Here is a 27,066-nt window from a genome sequence, read left to right as displayed (position 1 = left end):
TGACTTTAAACAGGGTTTAAGCCCTGTTACAAACAAGTGGTCTGGTATGAATCTGTACAGTTTGGTATAGTACTGCATTTGGCAGTGTCTTAGCTGAATGCAGGTAGCCCCGTCAGCTACATAAAAATGTGATGGCATACCAACGTGACACAGTGTACCACACAAATAAATCCAACGAAGAAGAATAATGCAACATAGTTTCATTTCAAGAGCGGTTTCACACACGCCCACAGATCAAAAAGTGTGACCATACAGGTCGATAATTTGTGGACTTAGGTCAAAGGGTACACCATCGAATATGTACCGTATGATGTCTTAACCTGGACTAAGCTTATAGTAAACTGGTTGGAGTTGGAGGTCCAGACATGGTTTCACTTTTTAACCAAAGTTCAACACTGATGTTCCAGTCAGTGCTCACTAAGGGAGATCAGGTTTTGTTTGCCATAATTTGATTATTAGAAAATCAGAGATTTTAATGTTCATGGTAGTTTACCTCCAGAGGAGCAGGAATTTAACTGTGGCACCGATGACCCTCTTTTACAGCAGTTATAACATCTCCAAGTTGAGGTGTAAATCTTTTAGGATGTAACAAAATCAAAGGTTTATCTGCTGGAGTCCTTACTGTGATATAAACAACCAGGGTCAGCAGAAGAGCTGTGTGTGTTTGACCAGTGTGTGTGCACAGTGTGTGCTCTAAAGGCCTTACAGGGGTCTCACCCACACACACACACACACAGACACACACACTTGAGGGTTATCCAGCATACGACAGTAACAGTGGCTGTAATCAGATGAATGAGAGCAGACAGGGTCAGGCAGTGGGATAACACCGGATCACGTCAGACTACAAACATGGATGATAAAAACTCATCTGTCTGTGCCCCAGCTCATGTCACAGAAATGATTATAATAAATAATCACTGAGTGTCATGTTTCATTTTTTTCCCAGCATGGTTGTGACGTTATAATGGTTAAAGGTTGATTGATCGTCCTGTTGCATACATAGAATAGAATAGAATAGAAATAGAATAGAAAATACTTTATTTATCCCCGAGGGGAAATTCAGGAGTCACCGCAGCATTTAAGAAAACAAAAGTAAGAAAGAGTATAGAAAGTGCAAAAATGTCCATAAGAAATTAGATGACGACATCCCGTCCACCACTCGTCCACCACTCTCCAGCCCAGCCAGTCTCCACCTCCACAGGGTCCAGGACTGAGCCTCCCCAGCAGTCTGTTCAGTCTCTGTCTCCTGGATCCTGTCTGCTCACAGCAGGCGAAGCTCCTCCGATGTGTCGCGGCGTCCGATGTCAGCTCCGTCAGCCACGTCCGTAAACAGCACGATGCCGCTGGATTAGCACAGCTAGCTCGTCCATCCCCCGGGGCTAGATCCCACGTTCCCAACAACGATGGATGGAAGGACAGGTCCACGTCGTCACCTCCCAGCTCACATCTGAGAACCAGCACGTCGTCCTCACCGCCTCCTCCTCAGCTCGAGGGAAATCATCAAGCCCTACACTAGTTAGCATTGACATGCTACAGGCTGCTAACAGCTAATTTCGCATGTAAACAATGCAGCCATGGTTACATGTAGGATCTCCAGACAAACACAGGAGAAAAGTAGTAAAAAATATCGCCGAAGCCACAAAAAGTTTGGTGTCCGTGACCGACAATGAACCATACAAAGTGATGATCCACTCCAAATACAAAGATGACGAAAAAGAGATGAAAAAATTACAAGAAACGGACAAAGACGAGAGAGCTGCTGCAACAGGCAGCTACTTGGGTAGCGCCTAGCAACCGAGAGCAACATGACTCCAACAGTGTCAGATGAAGACCTTGTCTTTGCATGGCTTACATTTTGTGGTGTTTCCATTGACTATAACCAGGACAGGTCCCCAAATTACCAACAGGTACTGTTCCACTTTTTGGTACCTTTCTGTTGGGGAGCCAAAGGTACCAGTCCTACCCCAGAAGGTGGAGCTAGAAACACTGTGGTCTGTTGATTTGTCGAAACAATCCTCACTCCAGTCTCTTCTGTCGAAAACAAAACAGAGCCAGGTTCTTCTTCTCTGTTGGGTTTAAAAGCGGGGTACAGTGTGTCGCACTGTTACATTGCTGATGCAGCTATCAGCATCCAGCTTACACGCCTCTGGCCAAGAAGGGCACAGTTGGCTGTGGAAACACAAACAGGATCAGACTTTACCAGTCCATCCCGTATCAGACTGTACTGATCCACACCCAACCACTCAGGGGAAACTGGGCTTTAGTGTTGGGGTCCTTCTTACACCACTGAATCCTGTACCAGTGTCCTTAAAGCGCCACTTTAGTTTGGGAGATTTCTCTGTCAGCAGCTTTTCAGCTCAGTCTCTGATGTTTTCATGTCTTTTCTTTATTTCCTGCTGAAAACAAATGTGAAACAAATCTGACCAGTGTTGGGTGAATTACTTTGAAAAACTTAGTTAGTTATGGATACTTGTTACTTGCTCACAAATATAAATAAACTGAATTAGTAACTGAGTCACTCCTTCTTAAATGCAATTAATTACCAGGGAAATTTATTGGATTAATTAAAAAAAATCCCTCAAAAATGTGAAAGAATTTTGAGTTTTCAGCAGATTTTGCTTTGGGACAACATTATTGTACTCTTCTTTGTTTGTGCTTTTAACACCAGTGATGTTGAAGTGGTGCCTGTACGTCCATCCAGAAAACACCAGTTTTAACCCAACAAATCACTCCAAACTCACCATTGTTGCAACTCTGGCACTGACTGGCTTATCATTGAATTGATGTATTCAGCTTATCATCATTACTTATGTGTCTGTCACCTCTCACCAAAGGACAATCAGAAAAAAAAACATGTTTTATTTGCAGCTCCTGTCCTGAGCCTGGTTGAGTGAGTCAGGTCAGACAACAGCTGTCTGATTTTGTTGCATTGTAACGTGCCACATTACACCATTGGTTAAGATAACAGCATTGTAACGGTCAAAATATTAATGAATTAGATCACCTGTTACTGGTAAACATTGCCATTATTCCCAAAACTTCAAATGGAGCAGACTTCTCTCTGCACAATGATATTGATATGAATCCCCCAGAGTCTGGGAGTAGTGCTGCATCCCAGCAACAGTCTGTATTTGATGGCAATGGTCTGCCTTCTGGGAGCAGCATAAAGAAAATAAAATGCACAATATCATCATGTGCCTCCTCTAAACTGGCTGGGTGAAAGTCAAAGCGTACTGAGGACACTCCAAAAAGAAACATTTGAACCACTTGGTGCAACACGGTGTACCAGAACATGGTAACCCTTGTGTGCGGATCCTGCTCACTGCATCAATACACTGCAGGTTTTTCCTCCATAGGAGGCAGCGTAAAGGCCTTTTGTCTAATGCATTGGGGAATTTGGTTGGGGAATATGGAAACATAAATAGACAGAGTAGGATGCATATCACTCTGGAGACACTTCTTGGTATGAGAGTTAAATATTGTATGATACAGCAAACAGCATGTTTCAGCTGAAGGCACGGCTCTGCAGCATGTTGCTCCCTGTTGAACAACATGTTGTGTACACTGGGTTGTATGTTTTCTCCGCTGGCCTCGACACAACGCCTCATGGGTCCACAGATGCTGAAACATAGAGGTTATGAAAGTGGATGGTGCCCAGGAGTGCATTAGTCCACTGAACTGTCAGGAACATGTACATGTACAGCAGTGAACTGTTGAAACCATCAACAACGTGATCCTCACAGTGCCCTGACTCCGCCTGTCAGTCTCCATCCAGCTTTCTCTTTTCTCTTTTTCTCAGTCTCTCTCTGGGCTTTTGTTGTATTTGGTAAAAGACTCATAGTTCCCTGAGGAGAAATGCACAAGATTTGAGTACTGGTCATGGGCTCATGAAACCAGGGACCCTGTATCTTTACAATGAGAACATTTACAAAGATAAATACATATAAAAACAATGTTCATGCAGATATGTTTTTCCTCTGAAAAGGAAATTCAATATTTTTCTTTATTTTTATTTGGGATCCTTTTACCACAGGACTGTCATGTTGGAGATCAGCCTGTGGCTCTGCTGAGGAGTTACTGCAGCTTTGCTCAGAGGATAATAGACGACTGAGTACGAGTAGACGAGTGTATGAGTGTGTGCTCTGGAGTCGTATGTTTTGACTGTAACAACAGCTCTGCCTCTGGGACATTAATGTGTTTGTATTTATGTCATGTTTTTGTCTTGCAGAGTAGAGACACAAAAGCAATAAAACAATGTTGTAAAGACAGTGTTTGGATCAATAAATCGAAGCAAAAGTTATTTAAGTAAATCCTTCCTGAACAAACCTTTGTTTCATTCAGTGTTTGGAACATGGTTCATGTTTTCCAAGTCAACTTTTAACAAGCTCTGATAAACTCCCTTTTTTTCTGTCTTCCCTTCAGCCCCTGAAAAATCTTTATGCTGAGGATGGCTCACCTCTGCATCAGCGGCTTGGCCCATACTTCTCTGATGGCCGGCGGCGGGTAGATTACGTACTGGCATACCACATCCAGAAGCCGAGCAGCATCCGGCGACAGTCGTCCAGGTTTGGAGACAACAACTTTGTCAGACGGCTGCGACGCAGCCTGAGCATGAGGAGTAGCAGGGCGCCCCTGCAGCCCAAAGAGGACCCGGAGATCGCTGCCCAAGAGCATCGGACTGATTATCACGAGGACGACAAGCGCTTCAGGAGGGAGGAGTTTGAGGAGAACCTCCTGGAGACGGGGCTGGAGGTGGAAAAGGATGAAGGGGTAAGATGGGAGGGCGGGGTTAGTTGATATGTACTATTTGACAGTTGTAGTGTTTTTTGTTTCTATGTAAAACTGTCCATCCCAGCACTGTCTTTTCAATCAGTCGTCAAAGCAAATATACAACCACCAGTTCCATCAGATGTGGACACTGAGTGAAATGATGATTGCAACAGATCTTCATGGTTTTACATGTCGTTTTACTCCAAACTGAATTGAAAAGAGTGCAAAGACAACATGTCAGATGTTGAAACTGAAGTATTCGACTGGTTTATAAAAGATCTGCATTAAAAACAGACATGACGGAGCACAGATGGCCCAGTGGTCTCGGTCGCACTCCCTGAGGTTCACCCGCGGTCGGCTCAAGTTCAAATCCTGCCTGTGGCCTCTTTCCCTCATGTCGCCCCCCCACTCTCCTCCATTTCCTGTTTCATCCACTGTCCTCTCCTCTCTGTTTAAAAAGATTATAGCCCCTAAAAAACAACTTAAAAGAAAAAAAAGAGGCATGACTCTGTAGTGGAGATCACTGCATTAAAACCAGACATGACTTTGTGGGCTCAAATTTATTTTAAAATCTATTATCTTTGAACATAGTTTATCACTTCATACACAAAATCAGCTTCAAACTGAAAAGAGGAAACCAGATATAAACCTGGTCCAGAAACAGATGAGACTTTTCTGGACCTGAGCCTGTTCTAGATGGACTCAGGGACTCCGTGGAAAACTATCCTGTGGTCTGATGAATCCAAATCTGGCAACCCAGTTTGTTATGAGCTCACAGCTCAAAGCCAGCCTCCACAATGGAATGTGGATCAGGAGAGTCCGTGTCATGGGGGGGGTTGCAGATCTGTGAAGGATCCATTGAGGCTGAAGTCTATCCACAGGTTTAGGAGCAACAGATGCTGCCATACAAAGACTTTTCCACTTTTCAGGGTGGTTCAGGAAGCTCAGAGAGCAGCTCTGAGCAAGGAGAAGACCGAAACTTTTATCTTAGTGAGCAGGTGTGGCTGACCCCGATGCTAGGTATGACACAGTCTGCTAAAATCTGTGATTGGTTGGTACTAAAAGGAAAAAAAGACTAAATAAAAGCTCCTAGTGATGAATGGACGGTAAAATCAACCAGTCACATAACTTGGGCAGGATTAAGAAATGTGTCATTGTAACATGAATTTTATATCATAATGATGAAACTCAGTAAAATTCAATTAATTCTGATTCAGCTTCAAAAAGTTTGAACGTCCCTCTTTCACATTCTGTTAAATGTCCATGCTGCTCATGTTACTACTCCATTCAAGAACTAGACAGAGCCTGCTGTTTGGCTCTGCTCATAGGGGGGAATAAAAAAGTACTGAGAGGGAAACTAGGTCCCTGTATTACAGCACAGGGGAAGAGGCAGACTTGGAAAGGCATTGCCCAACAAATCAAAGTGTGAGGTTCCCTGTCCTTATGTACATGTTGCTCCTTAGTGTGAGGAGAGCTGGTACGTGCTGCAATCCCAAGCAAGGTTACAGCACCAAGTGAAGTTGTTCTCCAAAAGTAGACTACCATTTAAGCTATGGCTGCTGGCAACACTTTCTTTAAGTTTGACAGTCCTAAAAATGGTGAGGCATTTCATCTGCTGATTAACTGAACTGTTGAGGGGGTTTAGAGTTTATATATGGGTTGTAAATCAAAAAAAGATATATTTACATTACACAAAGTAAATAGTTCTGTTCCTTTATTGCAGTTTAGAGTTTGCATATCTAGTGTTACAACACATAGCAGATTATTTCTGTCTTGCATAATCCAGTCAGGGCCTATTACTTCTTTGTGGTTTAACCTGAGCACAGGTGTGTTTGGGTGAAGGAATAACCTGTGTGTCTGACAGAAGCTTCCTCAGCTAGCGCCTGCTGGAGTGACAAATTTCCTCATTTGAATTACAAAAAACTCTGAAACTTAAAACATTGAGCATGTCTGTGGTTTGGCCCCGTGTCAGATAAAGGATCAGCCAAGGATCACCCTGGCGTCCCCCATGCATCCTCCACCCCTTTGTGCTTGTTTACTTTTTAGACACATGGGGATCAAGTCCTGGTTTAAAAAAAAAAAAAAAAAAACTTGGACATGGTCTTTACTGTTGTCTCTCAGGGGTAAGAGGACCATGTGTTATAAACACAGGGAATCTTGTGGGCAGGATAAGGAAGTCAGGGTCCTCAGGAGCCTTTCCCAAAGTTCAGTCATTTTTTTTTACATGAGGGGTCTCAGAGTTCTCTCTGAATGGTTCACCTTACACCTGAACCTATCCTGAGCAGTCTGGGACTTGGTGCCAGGGTGGTCCCATGTTAATACATGTGTTTGCACCTGTCAGTAAAAGACCTTCAGAGTGCAGCTGAGCGTGGTTGATGCTGCAGGAAGAGTGTGGAGCAGTGGGAATGACACTCAGCACCACCAGGTCCACAGTTCTGTGCAGGAACACTGAGAGTGGGCCTGCTGTGATGGTTGTGGAAAAGAAAAGTGAAACTGGCACCTGGATGGCTGGATTGATGCACTGACAGGATGTGGACTGCTCCTCAGACTGGTTGATTTGTCTGGAAATGCATCCTGGTGGTTTGAGAGCTCAGGATGGATTTTCACATTTATGATACAATAGTTGTTTTGATTGTAATTATTTCTGTTCTCACTTTCTCTAACTTTCTGTAAAATATGTGCCTTTTTTTCGTAACAACACACCCACTGTTCCTCTGAGGATGCTAAAGATGGATCTTTTAAAGAACAGGGTGAGGTAGAAGAGATGGATGTGGGTGGAAACAGTCAGTTCGAGTTTTGGAGATGGTTTTAATGAATGGACTCAGTAATGGATAGAAAGAGGCCATGAGACAGAGAAAAGCAGCGTGCAGCCGGGCCTGAGGTGGATGCAGGTCACGTTTCGGATACTGAGGTAGAAAGTGACTGGACTGGATCTCCTGGTAATTTAAAGGTGTGAGAGAAAGCTTTGAATTCCATTTCTATTACTGTTTCCCTCTTTCTCACAGCGCACCTTGGATTCCTCTGAAGTTCCTCTGCTGAAAGCTTCGATACATCAGCCCTGCCACTGTCAGCGTAATGACTTTTCCTGATTGTCCTGACTGTCTTGATTGATTGGCTCCCTGTTACAAACAAGCTGTTGTATTCTGTATTCTGTTATTCACAACCACATGCTGCAAAAGGCTCAAGGTCCTGCAGCCTCTGACCACACACTTAGAGAAGAGTCTCTCTATAACCTGAGACCTCTGGCTAAGATCCATCCATCCATCCATACAGCCATCCATCCATCCATCCTTACAGCCATGCATTTGTCATCCATCCATCCAGCCATCAATATATCTAACCATCCATCTATTTATTCATCCATCCATCCATCCATCCATCCATCCATCAATCCATCCATCCATCCATCCATCCATCCATCCATCCATCCATCCATCCATCCATCCATCCATCAGTAGATCCGTAATAAAACCATAACCTCCCCAGATCTGTGCTCTCTTCCTGTGAAGCTCTGAGTCATGGATCCTTCCTGTGCTAGTGCTAGATGACAGTCCAGCACGTCGAGTTTCCACATTAATAAACTTTGAGCAGTAAAAGACAAACAGATCTGCTGCTGATTGTTTTTCTAGTCCATCCAGATCTTTGAACCATTCTGGAGAACCACTTTGATACCACAGTGTTTGTTTCTCTTATCTTAAGTCTTCTAAACATGAATGTTCGCTGGGCTTTATTCCTGGAGTCTCCCGTGTCCTCTTGTGTATTTTCTAAGTGAGTGAATCCACAGAGACAGCATTTGTTTCCTTTAAAGAAGGAGCCCAGCTTCTTGTCACATCTTAGTCACTTTAGAAAAGGCAAATGGAGATGAATTAACTCTTCACCCAGTGAATCATCCATTAAAAGTTACATGAGCAAACCTTTGACATAACACAGCTGGAGTCTTAATATTTTCTGAAAAGGCTTTTAACGAATCACCGTGTCACGTCTGAATCTCAGCTTGTCGTTACATGTCAGTCTGCAGGGCTGGAATGTGGGGGCAAGTTTTCTCACTCGAAAGGAGGCTGTATAATCTACAGAGAGGGCACAAAGATACAGGGCTCTATCTGCTCTGTTAGAAAGACCTCAAAACTGACCTCTGAGGGCACAACATCTGGAGTCATGGAGCTAGAAACAGGGACAGGGCTGAAGAAAACCTGGAGCAGAGCCAGACTCACGGTGGCTCTAGAAAGGTTTACTTATCCTGGTGAAAGTCCCAGTCTTACTCATGAGGGTTTAAAATACAGCTGCTAAAATAAAATGTGGGTACGTAGTGTCCATCAATCCATCCATTCACCCATCAATCCATCCATCCATCCATCCATCCATCCATCCATCCATCCATCCATCCATCCATCCATCCATCAATAAATCCATCCATCCATCCATCCATCCATCCATCCATCCATCCATCCATCCATCCATCCATCCATCCATCCATCAATAAATCCATCCATCCATCCATCCATCCATCCATCCACCCATCCATCCATCCATCCATCCATCCATCCATCCATCCATCCATCCATCCATCCATCCATCCATCCATCCATCCATCCATCAATAAATCAATCCATCCATCCACCCATCCATCCATCCATCCACCCATCCATCCATCCATCCATCCATCCATCCACCCATCCATCCATCCATCCATCCATCCATCCATCCATCCATCCATCCATCCATCCATCTATCCATCCATCCATCCATCCATCCACCCATCCATCCATCCATCCATCCATCCATCCATCCATCCATCCATCCATTCATCCATCCATCCATCCACCCATCCATCCACCCATCCATTTATCAATAAATCATCCTATCCACTTTAACCTTTTGGGGTCCCAGCTGTCATTGGTTTAGAGGTGGGTTCACCTGAACAGGTCTCCACCCTCTCACAAATTTGGAGTATGAGCTCAGTCAGCGCAAGCTCGGACTACTGAAATGCTAACAGCTGGGTCGGACAGAGATCAGACCAAGCCTGTCTGCCACTGTTGTCAGTGTTGTCACAGTCACCCTGAAAAAGTAATCTGATTACTGATTGCTCCTCTAAAAAGTAACTTACTTAACTGATTACTCAATTTTAAAAGTAACCAAAGTTAGATTGCAAGTAACTTCATTTGTTACTTTCAGCAGCTGCCGCCAAAACCTACAGCTGCACAATTTGGCAAAACTGTGTGTTTGTGATTACAATGGATAATATGAGTCTACATGTTTTGTTTCAAAGGAACATGCAGAGATTATTGGTCGTTGTGTAATGTGTACTTTACTATTACAACAAAACTATTCATTTTAGACATTTTGAATTTTAAACTACCACTAAAGAAAGCTTTCACAGTACTATTTTTGGTGCACTACAGCACTGTTCAGTTTAATTTTAGATTTAAATTATTTTTGAAATGCTCTGTTTTAGTCTAATTTGGTTTTCATCAGTTTCAGTTTTTGTTACAGCTGCAGTCTGTTGAGAGAGATTAGAGAGTCTGCTCTGATAATCCTCAGTACCTTGCTCAGGGCACCAAAGTCTAAAAAGTCTGGGCATGCTCCTGCCTGTCACCAGGTGCCTTGTTGTAGCTTACATCATGTTGCCCTGCTCATTAACGATGGATTTATGCTAAATGGACGCTTCCTCTTTGGGTGAACCAAAACTAGTCTGATACACACACATAGATAGAAAGATAGATAGATAGATAGATAGATAGATAGATAGATAGATAGATAGATAGATAGATGGATGGATGGATGGATGGATGGATGGATGGATGGATGGATGGATGGATGGATGGATGGATGGACGGACGGACGGACGGACGGACGGACGGACGGACGGACGGACGGACGGACGGACGGACGGACGGACGGACGGACGGACGGACGGACGGACAGACAGACAGACAGACAGACAGACAGACAGACAGACAGACAGACAGACAGACAGACAGACAGACAGATAGATAGATAGATAGATAGATAGATAGATAGATAGATAAAATACTTTATTAATCCCCGAAGGGAAATTCATGTAGTTTGGGCTCATCTTCCAAAGATTAAAGAATGAAAATAAAGATAAAGAATAAACATCTTCACTTATAAGAAAAGGACAGCGCCACCTGTCAAAGCAGAGTGACACGTTCTAGGCCAGAAGTCTGATTCTCTTTTTCTGCATGTATACTCGGTTGCGACTAGACCCCCTGCTGTACACTGCTCTATGATTGAGCTATGACCTTAGTCAGACCACTGTGTGTATGGGAACATACTGAGACAATCATTCACACACACTCACACCTACAAGATACTCAGAGTGACCAATCGACCTGATGAGCATGTTTTTTGACTGTGGGAGAAAACTGGGGGGGCCGTTTCAATGACTGTTTCAGGATGAAACACTAAAGTATCGTGTTTTAGCCTCACAGACAGCATTTTTAGCCAAACTAAAATGTAAACTTTTGAAAATGGCCTCCAGAGGTGTTCCATTTTCTGTAATCATCCTCTGTTTTGTTTATCAGCTGCTGGCTAGACTTCTTCTGGTCTGTGGAGGAACGTGGGGTGTGTCTCTATAGTCATATCGCCAACTACAGGCCTGGCATGTGTACTACAGCATTTTTGGTCCCTCAGTCTTTCCCTGTAATTGCAGTTCAGTGTGAAAAGTTTTTGTGTAAAGGACACTGGAGGGGACACACACATCCCCGGGGTGAACATCCTGCACAGCTGGAATCAAACCAGGAACTTCCATTTCTAACAGGCACAAACAGAGCTCCAGACAGATTTGGGAGCTCCGTATCAACAGAGTATCCTCTGCTCCTCAGCGTCATAGCACCCAGTCTTTTAAATCCTGCTCAAAAATGAAGCTTTGTTCTAATTTCTGACATCAACTGCCCTGTCTGCACCTTTTTTTTAATTCAAATCCTCTTGGCTGTAAATTGCAAAAGCCTTTTATCGTGCTTCTGTTTTGTGTGTTCCTGTTGCAGAAAGCTTATTTCACAACAGTTAAACTGTGTCATCTGTTGGATTGTCATCAGGAGACAGAACAAACCAGAATATCTGATGCTTGTTTGACACTCAGTAGGCCTTGCTTGTGTGAGTTGGTTGTTATGTATTTTTGTATCCAGACGGGTCAGTGTGATGAGCTGAAGGGTGTGAAGTGAGTCTGGCAGTGTTTGAGTGGTTTACATAACAGCAGAGGCTGCAGAAACTCTTTAATGCAGCAATAAAGATGCAACTTTGAGCTGAAGTTTGAGCTGAAGTGTGGACGCAGAGGATTTTCCTGTGACTCAACATACAGCTCTGCAATCAAGCATGTAGTGTTTTAGCCTCTGTTCATTTTTGTTGGTAAGTTTTTTGTGTTGCAGAGGCTTTACAAATACACTGTTTAACAACTCACACTGTTTGTGTTTCAGAGTAAGATCCCTGGAATCGGCTTCTTGAAGATACACGCTCCCTGGAATGTTTTGTGTCGAGAGGCTGAGTTCATGAAGCTCAAGATGCCGACAAAGAAGGTAGTTCACCCATAAGCAAACCATCCCTCTGTCAGACTCATGTGTACTCTAGCCTCCCCCCCAATGAGCCTGAGCGAGCTGCAGTCCGGGGTTACGCTGTGAAAAATGGGTAGATAAGGATTTCCTGTTCCTCCGCCTTACTTAGCATTCATGGAGCTTTTCAACAAAGCCATGGTGAGATGTTAACAGCTCATACTTTTGCTGAAGTGAGGCTGCATAGAAACCTAAGAGGACTGCAAAACACAAGAATAATCATTTAACACCTGTCGAAGCCAAAACACACAATTTGTTCTGTCATTACTCTCATTGAAACCATCACTGTAGTCCCAGGAAAGGGTTTTTAATGTGAGCCTCTGGAGACAGATACCTCAGCCATGTCTCAGCAGGTAGAGCTGACAGTTTTCTCAAACCCAACAATCTCATTTTTACCTGGTTTATGTCACACCTCAGTGAGGGTGTTCCCCAGGGGTCTGGACTTGGTCCCCCTCAGTTACACAAACTCTGTTTCTGTCCACAGTCTTTTATCTATGTTTTATAAATCTTTTTTTTGTCATTTCTTTGTTTGCTAAAAAATAATCTCTAGAACAGAGGTCTGCAACCGGTACTTTCAAAGGAGCCATTTTGCCTCTGCACACCTGAATTTAAGTTGTTCCAGAGCCACAAAATCTACTTCAAGTGTATTAAGTGTATAAAACTGTATGCATAGTTAAAAGCTTGTATGAAAAAGTGTTTTGAGTTTAGACAATTCTACATTTGATGTGATAGTTTATTTCTTTAGAAAATTCAGAAAAAAAATCATAAGAGATAATTTTTAAAAAGTTGCAAATCAATAAATTTTCGAAACTTAAAATTTTTTTTTTTCAAAAGGTCAAAAATTTCAAATTTCAAAAAAATGTTTGATTTTTTAAAAACACTGCAAAAATCGAAAAAAAAATCCAAATTTTAAGAATAGTTTAACGTATAAAAATTAACCAAAATTTTGATATTTTTGAAAGAATTTTTGAGTTAGATACCATTTAGTGATAAGATTGCTCTACTCATCATTTTTTGTTGTTTGCTAATGTCTTGCCACATGTAAAGCATGCAAATTAGGCTGGCAAGTTGTCAGTTAGATCAACAGATGAGATGACGATTTGGTTCAACAAAGTAGTTACACATTATTTTAGGTAGTGTCAGTGTCTGTAATCTTTATTACCTCCTGTGAGAAAAATAAAAATTCGTTATTTCAGTCATATTTTTTTAAAGCTACAAGGAGCCACTGCAAAGGAGTCAAAGAGCTGCAGGTTGCAGACCCTTGGTCTAGAAGATGTCAGGAATACAGGGACATTTTAAGTACAGTGCATCATCTCAAATGACCCTTTGTCTGAACCTCCCCAGGTGTACGAAGTGAAACAGGGGAGTAACGTGGTGGAGAAGATTCGACTGTTCATTCATAAAGTTACTGCTCCTCTCCATCCTAAAATCGATGCCAACCGGCCCCAAAGCGTCAAATCCCTCTCTCATCCTTTCTCCAGAGAGAAGCAGCATCTGTAAGTGGATTCTTTGCTGGTTTTAAATTCAGCACACAGCGTTTCTGTGATTTACTGACTTTCATTAGGTTGGTCAGAATTAATGCCACAAAGAATTACATTACATCACTGATTAAAAATAAAAACTGTTAACCGTGGATCATAGAGATGTGGAATTTTGAGGTGTCAAACCAAAAACTATGTCCAGAAAACTGTGATAAGCTCTGAACTGTGAACTGTTCCCTCCCTCATTCTGAGTGACGCAAAGATAAAATGTATTTCAACTAAACCGTAAAGGTCAGGAGGTCGACTAAGCCATGTCTGTCAAATGAAAGAACAATAACTGTGACAGTAATGATGCTGAAAAAAATAATTACCCAACCTTACTGAAAGCCTTGATTAACTCACAGAACTATCAGCTGTGTAATCTCCTTAAACACATAAGATACAGACTCAGACACAGAGCCCAGGGTCAGGGGTTAGAGCTGGAACTGCTCTGGTGTCCCAGTTGTATTGATCAGTCAGTTCAAGGGGCCTCATTGTGTGTTTGAGTACAACAGAATTTATTGTCAGATTATGAGGGCCCATTCTTTGTCCACAGACCACCATTATTCATCTTATTGACGAATGTCCACAGGAATTGGAAAAGAAATGCAGTCGCAGCATCAACTGTTTCTCAGTTACTTATTTGAACAATAGCAGAGAGAAAAGGAAGGCATGACTCTATGTCAGCTAGAGGAACAGAAAGCCCAGAAACAATGTCTTCTGTCCCTGTGGGCTGTCAGTAGGTAACAGTCCACTGGTTTTAGAGTTACCATGGTGGCTGTGGTGAAGCCAGGGATCAGAGGATAAGGTGAGGAAACTCAAACTACCATTTTGTTATCGTCCGAGTGCTGTTAAGAGAATTTGGAGAAGACAGCTGCAGCCACACAGGAACTTTTCTGACTGAGACAGCATGGAGAAATAACAACCACAGAGGTGTAAATTGGAACAGAAATCATTCAACAAGCCTTCCAAAGTGTCCGAGTGGAGCATGGCAGGAGCTTTTCAAGCCTGACGCCAAAGCCTCCATCTCTCGGCGTCCTCTCCCCGGAGGAAACAAACAGCCTGAATCACAAAAATCAGTTACATGTTCTGAACACTGTCGCTCAGATTTTTCCACAGACCAACGCAGCATTTAGACTGATCAGAAACACACGTCATGACTCGATATTTCATTTCCAGTCCCAGCCAGTGAAGCCCTTTCAAAGGCTGTGATCAGAGAAGAAGAAAGTCTTAGTATAAACGTCAGCCTGCTGGGATGTATGGAGGAGAGAGTGGGCTGTGGGCGGCTATATTTACAGCTCTGACTAACAGCTAGCCGGAGATCTCCCTCCACATCTTCTTCCTCTCCTAATCTTTGGCAGCGCTGAAAGCTCCACGAGCTTAATAACTGGTTAGATTAATACCTTAAATCTTCAGGTTTTCTGTCAGACTGTTGCCGTTTCTCTGTAGAGATAAGAGGACCACTAAGAACAGTTTCAGTGAAAATGTACCAGACTGACCGGGAGCTGGAGAAGGTGACTGACAGCAGCTGCCCACTCAGCCACTTCAAGTGTGCATGTTTCAGTACACACCTCCAAGAGCTTTCCCCCCAACAGTACGCTCATTCAGTCTGAGAGGTCTTCATGTCTTTGCAAACTCCTGCTGATGTCTAACAAAAGTGGCCTGACCCTAAACGAGTTGGAAAGGAACTAAGGTGTAAGGTTAATGTCAAAAGCAAAACGGCGTTTCAGGTGCAGGCTGAGCACAGATCAGATCAGTGAAGAGGGGAAATGGAGGAATTCACTGATGTCCCAGGAGCTCAGCTTCAGATGATGATCTACCAACCCAGCCGACAACAACTGACCTGTTCGGCAGAGAGTCATCAGTTAGCACGGTCAGTCATAACTCTAAAACATTGTTTTCTCTCTGACAGTCAGAACTCAAAAGAAGCTGACTCCATGGTTTAGTATCATTTCTGACCACAGAGCAGCTACACATTTTCATGCTCCTTACAGCTTTCATTTGGTGTTTGAAGAACAATAACTCGTCTGAATGAATGGAGCTTAACACCCCTCCTGTTGCCAAAATGCGTCCTTATGATGGCATAGGTTGAAGAGGGGTCTGTGTGTGCAGTCGCAGGTGTGTTGTGCAGAATGCGTGCTGTACACCAGCTGGTGGTCGTGGTCAAACCAGCATAGGATGGTTTCAGCTTTTGTCAGGTGGATAACACACAAATAAGGCAGAATTGTCAAAGTCTGACAGACTACCCACCAGCTTTTTCCCCCTGTCTCATCTGGTCAACATAAACTCACAAATATCTGGACAAGTTTTTGTCACCAAAGAGTCATGTTTAGCTCGTCACTGTCTCACTGTTGTCATGAAAGAAGGGGGTGTTAACTAGTTTGATCACGTACAAAAACAACACTGGAGTTCAGTGATGAAATGTTGCTGTAAAACTGTAAGAGATGTTTCACGTGTTCAATGTATAGAATGAGAATCTCTTATGAGAGAGTCATGTATCAGTGGGCTCTCACAGAGATCTCACCTGTAGCCCTGTTTTTACCTGATACTTAAATGAAGTACAAACACGTGAAGTGAGAGGTATAAACACATGATTAAACTTGAAAGTGATTCACCTGAAGCAGGCCGGAGTCATAGCTTAAAACATGAGCGCAAAACTGCTAGCTCAGGCTAGCTGGTGTTAGTAAATTACCCTCAAAGATCCAACATCAGCAGAAAGATGGTGCTTGGTGTGGCTACGTCTCTGGACTCGATGGAATCTAGTGGATTGTTTGGTTCAGACAGTTCGGTCCAGCTCCGGGTATTATCCTGGATCTGCTACGTTTGCTTTGTTATTTTACTAACTGCTGTTTGAGGTTTTTTTTTGGCCTTTATGCGCTGACACGTCTCTGCAGAGCTGTGAAAGCTCTGACTCACAAGATGTAACCTCCAAGATTGGACAAACATGATCTGCCCAAACGCTGATAAATCATTTGACCTCCTCACTGCTTTGAGTTAACCCATGACTCATCGTATTGGGAGGGGGGGTTAACTGGTTAGTTGGTGTATTGGAGCTGAGTCTTCACAATGGAAAGTGTGACCAGTATGCGTGACATTTGCTAAACCCTAGAAAAGGGCGCTGCCGTGCAACAGTGCAAAAACAAAACTCATTTTATCAACTGAATCAGACCAAAGCAGTCGGACGAGATAGATTTAAAAAAGTTGTTTTCCCTTCACAGCCAATAAAAGGAAGCTCATTTCACAGATCTGAATGTGGAACTTAACCATTTCCTCTTTGTTTTGTGTTGCCAGATTTGACCTGTCTGACCGGGACAAGTTCTTTGACAGCAAGACCAGGAGCTCAATAGTGAGTACTGCCTCTAACTCTTGGCCAGGGGAAACTGCGAATTGTTTATCAAGAGAATTTGTAGTATCTTGTTGTCTTGGAGCAGAAGTGTCCCGATTGGAACGATGGTTTGAACACTTTCTTGTTAGCCCTTTCCCATGTTGGCGGGTGCCAGTGGGTTGGCTGGTTCCAACCATTCAGAACAGACAAAAACACACCCTGTTTATCATCTGATCCACTTTAATAAGATTACTGATGACAAAATGAAAACCGTGCTGCCTCAAAAAGACTCCAAAGCTACAATTGAGAATATTGACTCATGAGAGATTTTTTTTCTCTGAGGACCTAGCGGTTGAATTACTTAAAAGGCTAAAGATGTTCTCTGTGAAATATTTTACTGTAAAACAACAGTAAAATACTGACAGCAGAAATGGTCAGTGATTTTATGTTATTTTACAGTACAGTAACCCTGCTGCCAGTATTTTGCTGTTATTTTACAGCAAAGTAATTTTTGTTGTGATGGCATTTTGTAAACATGAGTGAGGAGGGAACTCAGTGGATAGAGACCCTGCTTTACTTTTAGAGCACAAGCTGTCTGTGTGTCAGACAGCTGTTTGTGCTCCAATTGAATTACTGTATTTTAAGTTAACTGACAAAGAAAATTTCAGTTTATCCTTTTTATTCATTTAAAACACTGTAGAAATCAGTGGGTATGTGGTCCACACCATGTGAATCACAGACAACCTGTCTGTACAATGTGGAGCACAGATAGCTGTTCCATGCCATGTGGATCACAGGCAGCCGGTCTGTGCCATGTGGAGCACAGATAGCTGTTCCATGCCATGTGGAGCTCAGACAGCCAGTTTGTGCCATGTGGAGCTCAGACAGCCAGTTTGTGCCATGTGGAGCTCAGACAGACAGTTTTTGCCATGTGGAGCTCAGACAGCCTGTGCCCCGCACTTCAACACATGACTGTACAACAGGATCTCATATCCACTGAGTTCCCTCCTCACCTACTGTTACAAACACTGTCACAACAAAAATGACTTTGCTGTGAAATAAATGTAAAGTGCTGGTAATTAACTGTTATTTTACCAGGAGATTTTTCACAGTGCTGTATTTAAACATTAATGGATTTTACCATTGAAGTTGCCTCGTTGTCCTACAGTAATTGGTTGCAGTGTTTGCTTGCTAACTATAAAGTAGTCAACAGCTTTGGCAGATTTTAGAAATCCTAACAGGAACTAATGCCGTGACCAATGATCAGCGGGGAAAAGGATCATTCTTAAGACGTAAAGCTGCTGGGCGAGTCATCCACTAATATCTTTCCTCCCTGATAGATCAGGTCCTCAACTTATTATTTTATTAAACAGACTAAATTACCTTAAATTAATCATTCTTAAAAAGGGAAAAAGGGCCCAGGGCCCAAGGCCCCAGTCGTCTGCTGTTTTGTTTTGTTGGTGTTCACTCATTATAACTTGAACTGGGGGCAGAATTGAAACAGGATTGCGTTGTCTCTTATAGATCAGGTCTGTAAGTTATTATTTTGTTTCACAGACAAACCAGCCTGATGTTATTTATATTTTTTACATGACAGGGTGTCACTTTTGCCTCATGTTTGTGGTTCACAATTCTCCCCTGCTCTGTATAGCACATGGCAGAGATCCACTCTGTTAACAGACACACAAACAGATGCATGAACACACACACACACACACACACACACACACACACACACACATATACACACACACACACACACAAACACACACACACACACACACACACACACACACACACACACACACACACACACACACACACACACACACACACACACACACAAACACAGAAAGAGAAGTAAAGGGATGAACACTCTCTGTGTAGCAGACAGTTGGAAACAAGTAATGTAAAACAAATATCTGCCTGCTTGTAAGCGCTCCCAGCGCCATCTTTGTAGCCATCTCCCTCCCCATCTCCCTCCCCATGTGTCAGCAGCCAACGCTGCCCCCACCCAGAGCAGTTTCGTATGCAGTAATGTGATGACATTTTATATTTATTTGATGGAATGACATGGCCTAGACTTGGCTCTGACTTGGCTCTTTACGGATGGACAACCAAACTGGTTCTTGGAAAGAAAGTGATTTGAGCAAAAAAGCAGTAGCACCAGCATCTAACTAGCACTGGTGGAAGTGGGGTATGAGTCCTCCTCTTAATAAACTCCAAGCCCAAGCCACCAGAGCTGGAGCTGAAATTCTCTCATGAGTCCTGATGGTAACGATTTGTTACCCCAGCAGCCCTCGGCGATAGTCCTGCCAAAGTGAAATCTCTTTCTTTACTTTTGGTTAAAACAATTCCTCCACCCTCCTTCCAAACCTGGGCTGTGAAATCGGGCTCTGTTATATCACACCCATACTTCAGCTGCTGGCAGTTTTCTTGAGAGTGCTCTGAGGCTGGAACCAATCACCCCCCCCTCAGCAGCCTCCACACTCACACAGTCAATCATTCCTGTCACACTCACCTGCAGCCCACCACACAGGCTTCACAGCAGAGACGAGGAGGAAACAGATCCAGAACACATGGGAAGAGACGGCAGGGGAGAGATGGAAGAATTCACACTAACATGCTGGTTTAAAGACTCATCTTTACACATTTATGGATCAGTTTGACTATTTTCTTATTGGCCTGGCAGCTGATTAGACAGGCATTAGTGGAAGGAGATCCTGACGAAGGGTGGAGCTGCTCTTCAGCCTCAAAGACATATTTGAACATCCACCAGCTGTCTTCACCAAATTAGCCAAACCAGCTGTTTCCCAGTTAGCGTACAGGTTTGAGAATCACTGGTAAAGATCTGAACACTCATCACAAACACATTTATCAGCTGAGCCACATCTCTCTAAATATCTACTACCAAAAGTTGTTTTCTCTCTACTTTTAGGTCAGTTGGTTTAAAATTATTTTAAACGTCTTTTTTTACAGTGTAGCAGACTGACAAAGTCATATTCATAGTCACTTTTTTTGCACAATGTCAGATTTTTTATGAGAAACATTGGTTACACTATTTGATATTTATTGGTTACACTAACTGACCTGACATGTGGTTACATTCCGAGGTGCATGTTGGCCTCCGTGCGTCGAATGCGTCGCCTGTTCGATGCAGAAGTATAATCACACCACACTGGAGAGGCGGCATTAATGTGAACAATAAATCTAAAAGCCAAGACCATGAAGTGTGTTTCATTACATTCACGTGATTCCCAAATTAAGGACACAAACTTTCTGCATGAATAAGAATGGGATTTTAAAAGTGTGATTTATCTGATTAACGACTGAACTTCTCTAATTAATCACCATTAAATAAGCGCATCGTCTAAATCTTCCAGAGTGTTCTATGCCTGGGTGCTTCAGGTCCCTCTCTACATGAATCTGCATCACACACGTGTGGCTACATCAACGCACACTCACAATCTGCACACCCACACGAGCCACAGCAGCACTTGACTAATTACTGGATAATGTGATTATCTTCTCATTACTGGTTGAGCTTCTCAGTCTCTCTTATTGCCTCTGTGCTGAGCTCCGCTTCTCATCGATGTAACCGAGTGGAGAGCTGTGTTTCCCTCTTAGCCGATCAGAGGCCTCTCTCAGGACATCTATACAGTACAGGTCTCTGCAGGTCCCCTGAGTCCCTCTCCATCCAGTTCCCTCACAATTAAAGATCCTCAGCCCCAGCTTTGTGTGTGTATCTTCAGTTAAAGAGGGATTTTTCTCTTTCGTTGTCAGGTCTACGAGGTGCTGAAGAGGACACGATGCACCAGAGCCAAATACTCCATGGGTAAGACTTCTTATAACAAACAGGAAGTAAACACATTTGGTGGCATTTGGCGATCAGAATCACCCCACAGATCAGGAGAGGTGTGATTATCTCTGCCGTCAAGTCAGAACTTCAGCTCTCTGTACCTTTCTGTCATCTCTAAAGTGAAATGTTAGCTGAAAGTGTCTGATAACCAGTGAGATCAGCCCCGGCTGAGCTTCACAGTCTCTTGAGTGTTATGTAATTGTCAGCTGAAGAACATATATTTATATTTCTATAGGAAATATGTTGAGATTTGTTGTTCAGGTAGATAACACAACATCAGAAAAAGAGAAATGTGAAAAAGGCAGAAACTCTAAAGACCGTTTGAGAGAAACCAAGTCAAACATAGTTTCTCCACACAGGTCAGAGGGTTTCACAGTGAAAGCTGCACAGAAATAGTCCATTACATAAATACACTGAGGATGAAGCTGGAGTAGTAGTCATATTAAAAGATGTGTATGCTTTTTTTGCATCCTGCTGACCTGATATTATTTAATATGAGAGATGAATGCACGATGAAGCATCTTTTTTAATATCTTGGTAAACATTTATGGACATATTTCTGCTGTTTCTGAATCTGGTCATCATATGAGCCCCTCCTAATGTTCATCTGTTAATCTGCTCATCATGTGGTCAAACAACCTTCGGACCCTCTAGCTGTTTTGATTGTTGAGCTATTTTTGGTACATTTTAGGCAGGGTATAAATAACTACAGCTTGTTTCCACAAAGCGGTTCAGTTTGGTCCATCTCAGTACGACACACATTTTGTAGCTTTTCCGTACCGTCCCACTTTTTGGTACCCTCCAGTTGAGGGGCCAGACAAACCGATCCTACCCTAAAAGGTGGTGCTGTTCGTTGATTGGTTGAAAGAATCATCACTTCCCATGTGAAAGCAGCAACAGAGACCAATACATTACCCTGCTATGCTTGAAGCTTGATTGAGCTTTGCAACAAAGAGCCACATGCCAATCACAAAGAAGATGAATTTCTTAATGTCTTCCATCGCTGCTCTTTGTTTACTGTGTCATGTTTCTCTTCTTCATTGGATTTATTAGCGGGGTACACTGTGTCACGCTGCTATGCTGTCATGCTATTACATAGCTGACACGGCTATTGGCATCTGGCTTGCACCCAGGGTTGGGTACCTTTCACATTTAAAACAATATGGCACTGATGCCTGGTACCTAGCTATCTGTATCGGTACTCAGTGGTACCAATTTTTGGTACTTTTTGTGTTTATGTGATAATGAATGCTAATTTTTTAGTAATGAAATCTCAAAGTTTTTCAATTTAACATTAATTTTTCAATAGGTAACCTTACAATGTTGTGTTCATGTCAAGCATGGAAAATTGCCTACTCTCCACTTCCTAGCAGTCACAAGGATGTGTTTAGGTACCAAATCATGGCACCAATTGACTTTATATGAATAGGTACTATGGACGGAATTTGGTCAGTACCTATGAAAGTACCTAATTCAGTACCCATCCCTACTGAAGAGAACATTCGTATTAACCACATAATGTTGACTGTTGAATACAGAGCATTATGCGAGTAAAACAAAACCAGAAAGGAAAGAATGAAATCAGACAAAGTGTTGCAGTGTTCTTCATCCCTCCTCATCTGTATTTAAAATCCCTGTGAGCCTGTTTGAGATGAGTATCACTAGACATCAACAATCACAGCATTTCTTTCTCGTGACTTCACTGTAAATATAACAGACCATTAACAGCAGGCCATGCACACTCTGTGAGGTAAACTGGTCCGCTGCATTCAAAGAGTTTTTCCAAATCAGCAGGACATTTGGGTATTTTTGACGTACTGCAGATTTAGCTCTTTTTCACACCATACTACATTTAGACCAAATCAGTACAAACTGCTGGGATAATAGGAGGTTTAGAAAACAGCCTGAGTTACCAAGAGCAGTGAGGCATCGATAGCAACACATTAGTTTCTATTGACGCTGAGGTGTAAGACTGTCAGCGTCATCATCGTTAAATCATAACCAACAGAAACAGTGACGGGAACAATAAGGGCTGTTTTTGGACCAACCTCATTGAGCCTGTGGGGTCATTAAGTGTGACATGTCTGACATATGGACTAAGAATAGAAAAATGTCTTATTACCCTGAACAGCTTGGTGGAGAGGAGCAGGAGGGAGAGAAGGCAAAATGATGCAGGACAGCTAATACCAACATACAGTCATAATAAACCATGTTTTTGTTTTGCTAGTGAGATAGTGCAGAGGAGTTTAAGCCTTTTCCAAGCTTATGACCAAATATGATACAATGCATCATCAGTTATTCTGTGTGTGTATATGTGTGTGTGTGTGTGTGTGTGTGTGTGTGTGTGTGTGTGTGTGTGTGTGTGTGTGTGTGTGTGTTCCCTGCCTGCCTGCATCATAATCTGTTGAATAATTCCCCTTGCAGGGATCACCAGTCTGCTGGCTAACGGCGTCTACACGTCTGCTTATCCTCTGCATGATGTGAGTATCAACACGACACTCCCCAGCACCTCGCCACTCTGACCACCTGAGATAAACTGCAGTTCATTTACAGATGACATTTTTGCATTTCAATTAGTCTCTAATGGGAAATCTCCAAAGCACCTGCAGCTCGCCTCCTTTGATTTATGTAAACTAATCCTCTTCTTGAGTAGGATGAATCTCATGGCGTTAATGAGTTTATGTGAAATTAAAGGTTTTACTTATGACAACAAAGTGTGTTTGTCTGAAGCAGACTGTGTGGTCTCTAACGTGTCTACATGTCTGTTTGTGTGTCACAGGGAGACATTGAGGGAGTGAATGCAGAACCCAATGACCGGAAGGTAAGACCTTAAGTCGACACATTCAACAAAGTGTCAGCACACAAACATGCTGAGATCATAAAAAACAGCCTAAAGCACACTTTATGAGCCTCTCTTTACCTCTTCCTCACTCATACTCTGTCCAAAATCTCTGAGTGTTGGGTTGGATTGGATTGTCTGTTAATAAAAGTGTTGCAGATGCTCTTATTCAGGGTCTAGTAGTCGTCTAAGTATATCCCCCAATACCCCTTTTAGACCAAACTTGTGCCAGTTTCAGGCCAGTGCCTGACTTTGCACTGGTTCTTCCTGTTTCCAGTGACAAAGCTCTGGCTCCATGTGCTCAAAACTGGTGCTTAGGGAACACCAACTCTTGACTGGGCCACAGTGAAGCACCCACAGAGTGGACAGCATGGCCCCGCCTTTTGCCATTGTACAGTTTTGAAGCCAAAATACCTAAGTTGCAGGCGCTGCCAGAGTCTCTGCGCAGTATATATGTGTATATATGTCTCTAAATATATGTATATATATATATATATATATATATATATATATATATATATATATATATATATATATATATATATATATATATATATATATATATCTTGTTTCTCCTGCCCAACATATTCTACAATTCTCAAAAAAAAAAAAAGAAATGCACAAGAACAGCAGCTGTCAATCATTGTCAAACGTGACATAATTCAGAATAAAGAGGACCTGAATACATGGCAGCCAAATGATATCCTCAAATCACCACAACATTTAGGCCTAGATGTGAGAAACATTTCTACCAGGTGTATTTACTTTTTAAAGTCTGACCACAGCCCATCTGGAATGACTGGTGAGATGGCTTTTTTGGCCTATACTGCAGCCAGCCACCTGGGGGAGCAGTTTTCGTGGTTACCTCACTTCAAGCTGAGCTGTCCATATTTTTTACAGTCTATGGTCTAACCCATGTTATTTTATTTAACAGACCAAATAGCCCTATGTTATTTCTATATTCACCCCGATGTGTTCACAGACCCACAAACACATGTGTGCGCGCACACACACACACACACACACACACACACACACACACACACACACACACACACACTAGTACTCTCTGCAAACAGTCAAGAAAAATAATGTCACAACCACCACAAGAAACACAGACTTAAAAAAGATTTGACGCCACCCCTGGAACAGCTACAATGTAGCGATGTACTGACGGTTTACGGTGATGCAACGATGCGGCCCCCGTTTGGCTCCTTGCTGATGGAAAACCAAACCTGTTCTTTGAAAGATTGTAATCAGAGCCAACTAAACACTAACACCAGCACTGAATGAGCACTGGTGGGAAAAGAGTAACAGATGTTCCCTTTTTCCAGCTCCTCCTGGAGCATCCCAGTGTGTTCCTAGACCAGGTGGGATATAATCCTTCCACCAGGCTCTTAGTCAGCCCCTGGTTCTCTTTCCAGTTGTACATGCCTGAAACACCTTCAAAGAGAGGTGTCCTTATCAGTGTCTGAACCTCTTTAGTGACTCCTTTGAATGTGAAGCAGCAGCAGCTCCACTCTGAGCTCCCCCCCTAATGACGGAGATCCGGACCCTCTCTGAAGCAGAGCCCAGGTACTGTCATTACATTTAGGACAACATTTTCTTGACAGTGTCGTGGCACATAGTTTAGAACTGCAAAGTGAAACAGTCAGGCTGACAACAACAGGATGTTCTCTCCATGTACATATCGTGTTTTTATCATTTCCATAACTCAGTTTTCATTTGAGAGTCTGAAACCATGACCCCATGAAGTTCCTCTTATTGTGGGGTCAGACAGATTTCACTCCCTGGCACTCCCTGGTGTGAGTGAGGAGGGTTGTTTAATAAATGCCCAGTCCTTTCCACTAGGTCCTTATAAAAGCTATAAAGTATTTAAGATGTTTCACAGGGTCTGTGGTCAGCTTCATACCACACACAACACAGAAACACGGGATTAACTAGTGAGTCACACACAAACCATCAGGGAGCATTTGTGATAATGTGGGGACCAGCCTAACATGGCAACTTTTCCCTTTTCAGAGGTTTCTGCTCTCATTGTTGGAGGGTACAATGAAGCAGGCACTGAGAGGGAGTATAAGAGCTGGAGCTGAGTCTGAAGTCGTCCCCTCCCCTGCTAACACTCTCCATAATTATACCGTAGGCCGAGCGTCACTAAGGAAACAGACCAATGGTTCCACAGACGAGCAGCAGCCTCCACAGAAACACACTGATCTTTCACGTTGAACATGTTGCAGAAACACTTTGAAGTCAGCATAATGCAGATATTCTAGGCGTTGTTTCCCTCCCAGCTGTTTGATTGCTCCTCTGGAGTTGCCTCCTCTGATTTACACCCTTCACTTCTCGTCCTGAAGCCTGTGAAAAGGGGTGTGATTGGGTTTGTCAGGGTTTTAGGGTGATTTATGTGAAGCCAAGATGCAGAGCACACAAGCCCACTGAGCTGTGTGATGGTAACTGTAAGGAGCGAATCATGTGGTGGTGATTTACATTTAAATGAAGTTCAGCACAGGGCTCTGGACACACACACACAAACACACACACACACACACACACACAAACACACGTGTTGTTACCCAAACAGTAGACTTTCAGTTCACACACTATTAGACAGCATCATGTATTGTAACTGATGGCATGAATTAAGCACACACCTGAAGTCTCCAACTGTTAAACGGTGCAAATGCAGCTTGAAATTGTTAATGAGCTAAAAGTCTGTAATCAGTGATTTAATGACTGACAGTGGTCCTGATGGAGCAGATATTTGCATTTTGCTGCTCGTCACACGGCTGCGGACGAAACAAGAGCTCTGTCATTACAACAGTATGACTGGAACTGAAAGCAGCTGGTGTCGTGCCTGTGGTCAGTGGGAACATTAGCCTGTTGGGTCATTGGGGAAAGATATTAAAAGAAATCAGAGATGACTGCACTTTGAAAACCAAGCTGTTGTTTTCAATGTGGACTCCACCCTTGGTTTGGTTTACTCTCTGAAGTCTTTCCAAATGTTTTCCTCTGAAGATCCAGTTCGGACATGCTCACGCTGACGATTGTTAATAACCTTGTCGTTGCTATAATCATGTAATTATAACTATTAGCTCTACAAATGCAGCGTAGTTAGCTTTGTGGAAGGTTTTGACAGAGGGATTTGTCTGACATGCTGCAGGGTAGAGCCAGGTAGGGCCAAGGTC

At 42.9% G+C, this 27,066-nt stretch overlaps 1 protein-coding gene across 3 annotated transcripts in view; it reads left to right on the top strand.

Annotated features, from left to right (window-relative positions):
* ano1a (anoctamin 1, calcium activated chloride channel a) overlaps positions 1 to 27,066 on the top strand; it is a 77,571-nt gene that overhangs the window by 18,712 nt on the left and 31,793 nt on the right. For all 3 annotated transcript variants that reach the window (XM_074666401.1, XM_074666402.1, XM_074666400.1), the window contains exons 3-9: positions 4,426 to 4,773; positions 12,207 to 12,305; positions 13,683 to 13,834; positions 17,150 to 17,204; positions 20,967 to 21,018; positions 23,467 to 23,522; positions 23,822 to 23,863. In XM_074666401.1, coding sequence (XP_074522502.1) covers positions 4,426 to 4,773; positions 12,207 to 12,305; positions 13,683 to 13,834; positions 17,150 to 17,204; positions 20,967 to 21,018; positions 23,467 to 23,522; positions 23,822 to 23,863 — 804 coding nt within the window. The remainder of the gene's footprint in view (positions 1 to 4,425; positions 4,774 to 12,206; positions 12,306 to 13,682; positions 13,835 to 17,149; positions 17,205 to 20,966; positions 21,019 to 23,466; positions 23,523 to 23,821; positions 23,864 to 27,066) is intronic.

The sequence above is a fragment of the Halichoeres trimaculatus genome, unplaced genomic scaffold (genome assembly GCF_033239565.1).
Source record: "Halichoeres trimaculatus isolate MK-OKI-2021-1 unplaced genomic scaffold, fHalTri1.1 fHalTri1_scaffold_3, whole genome shotgun sequence".
In the NCBI taxonomy this organism is placed as follows: domain Eukaryota; kingdom Metazoa; phylum Chordata; class Actinopteri; order Labriformes; family Labridae; genus Halichoeres; species Halichoeres trimaculatus.
The sequence above is the reverse complement of the archived record's forward strand: the minus strand, read 5'-3'. Positions and strand labels throughout refer to the sequence as shown.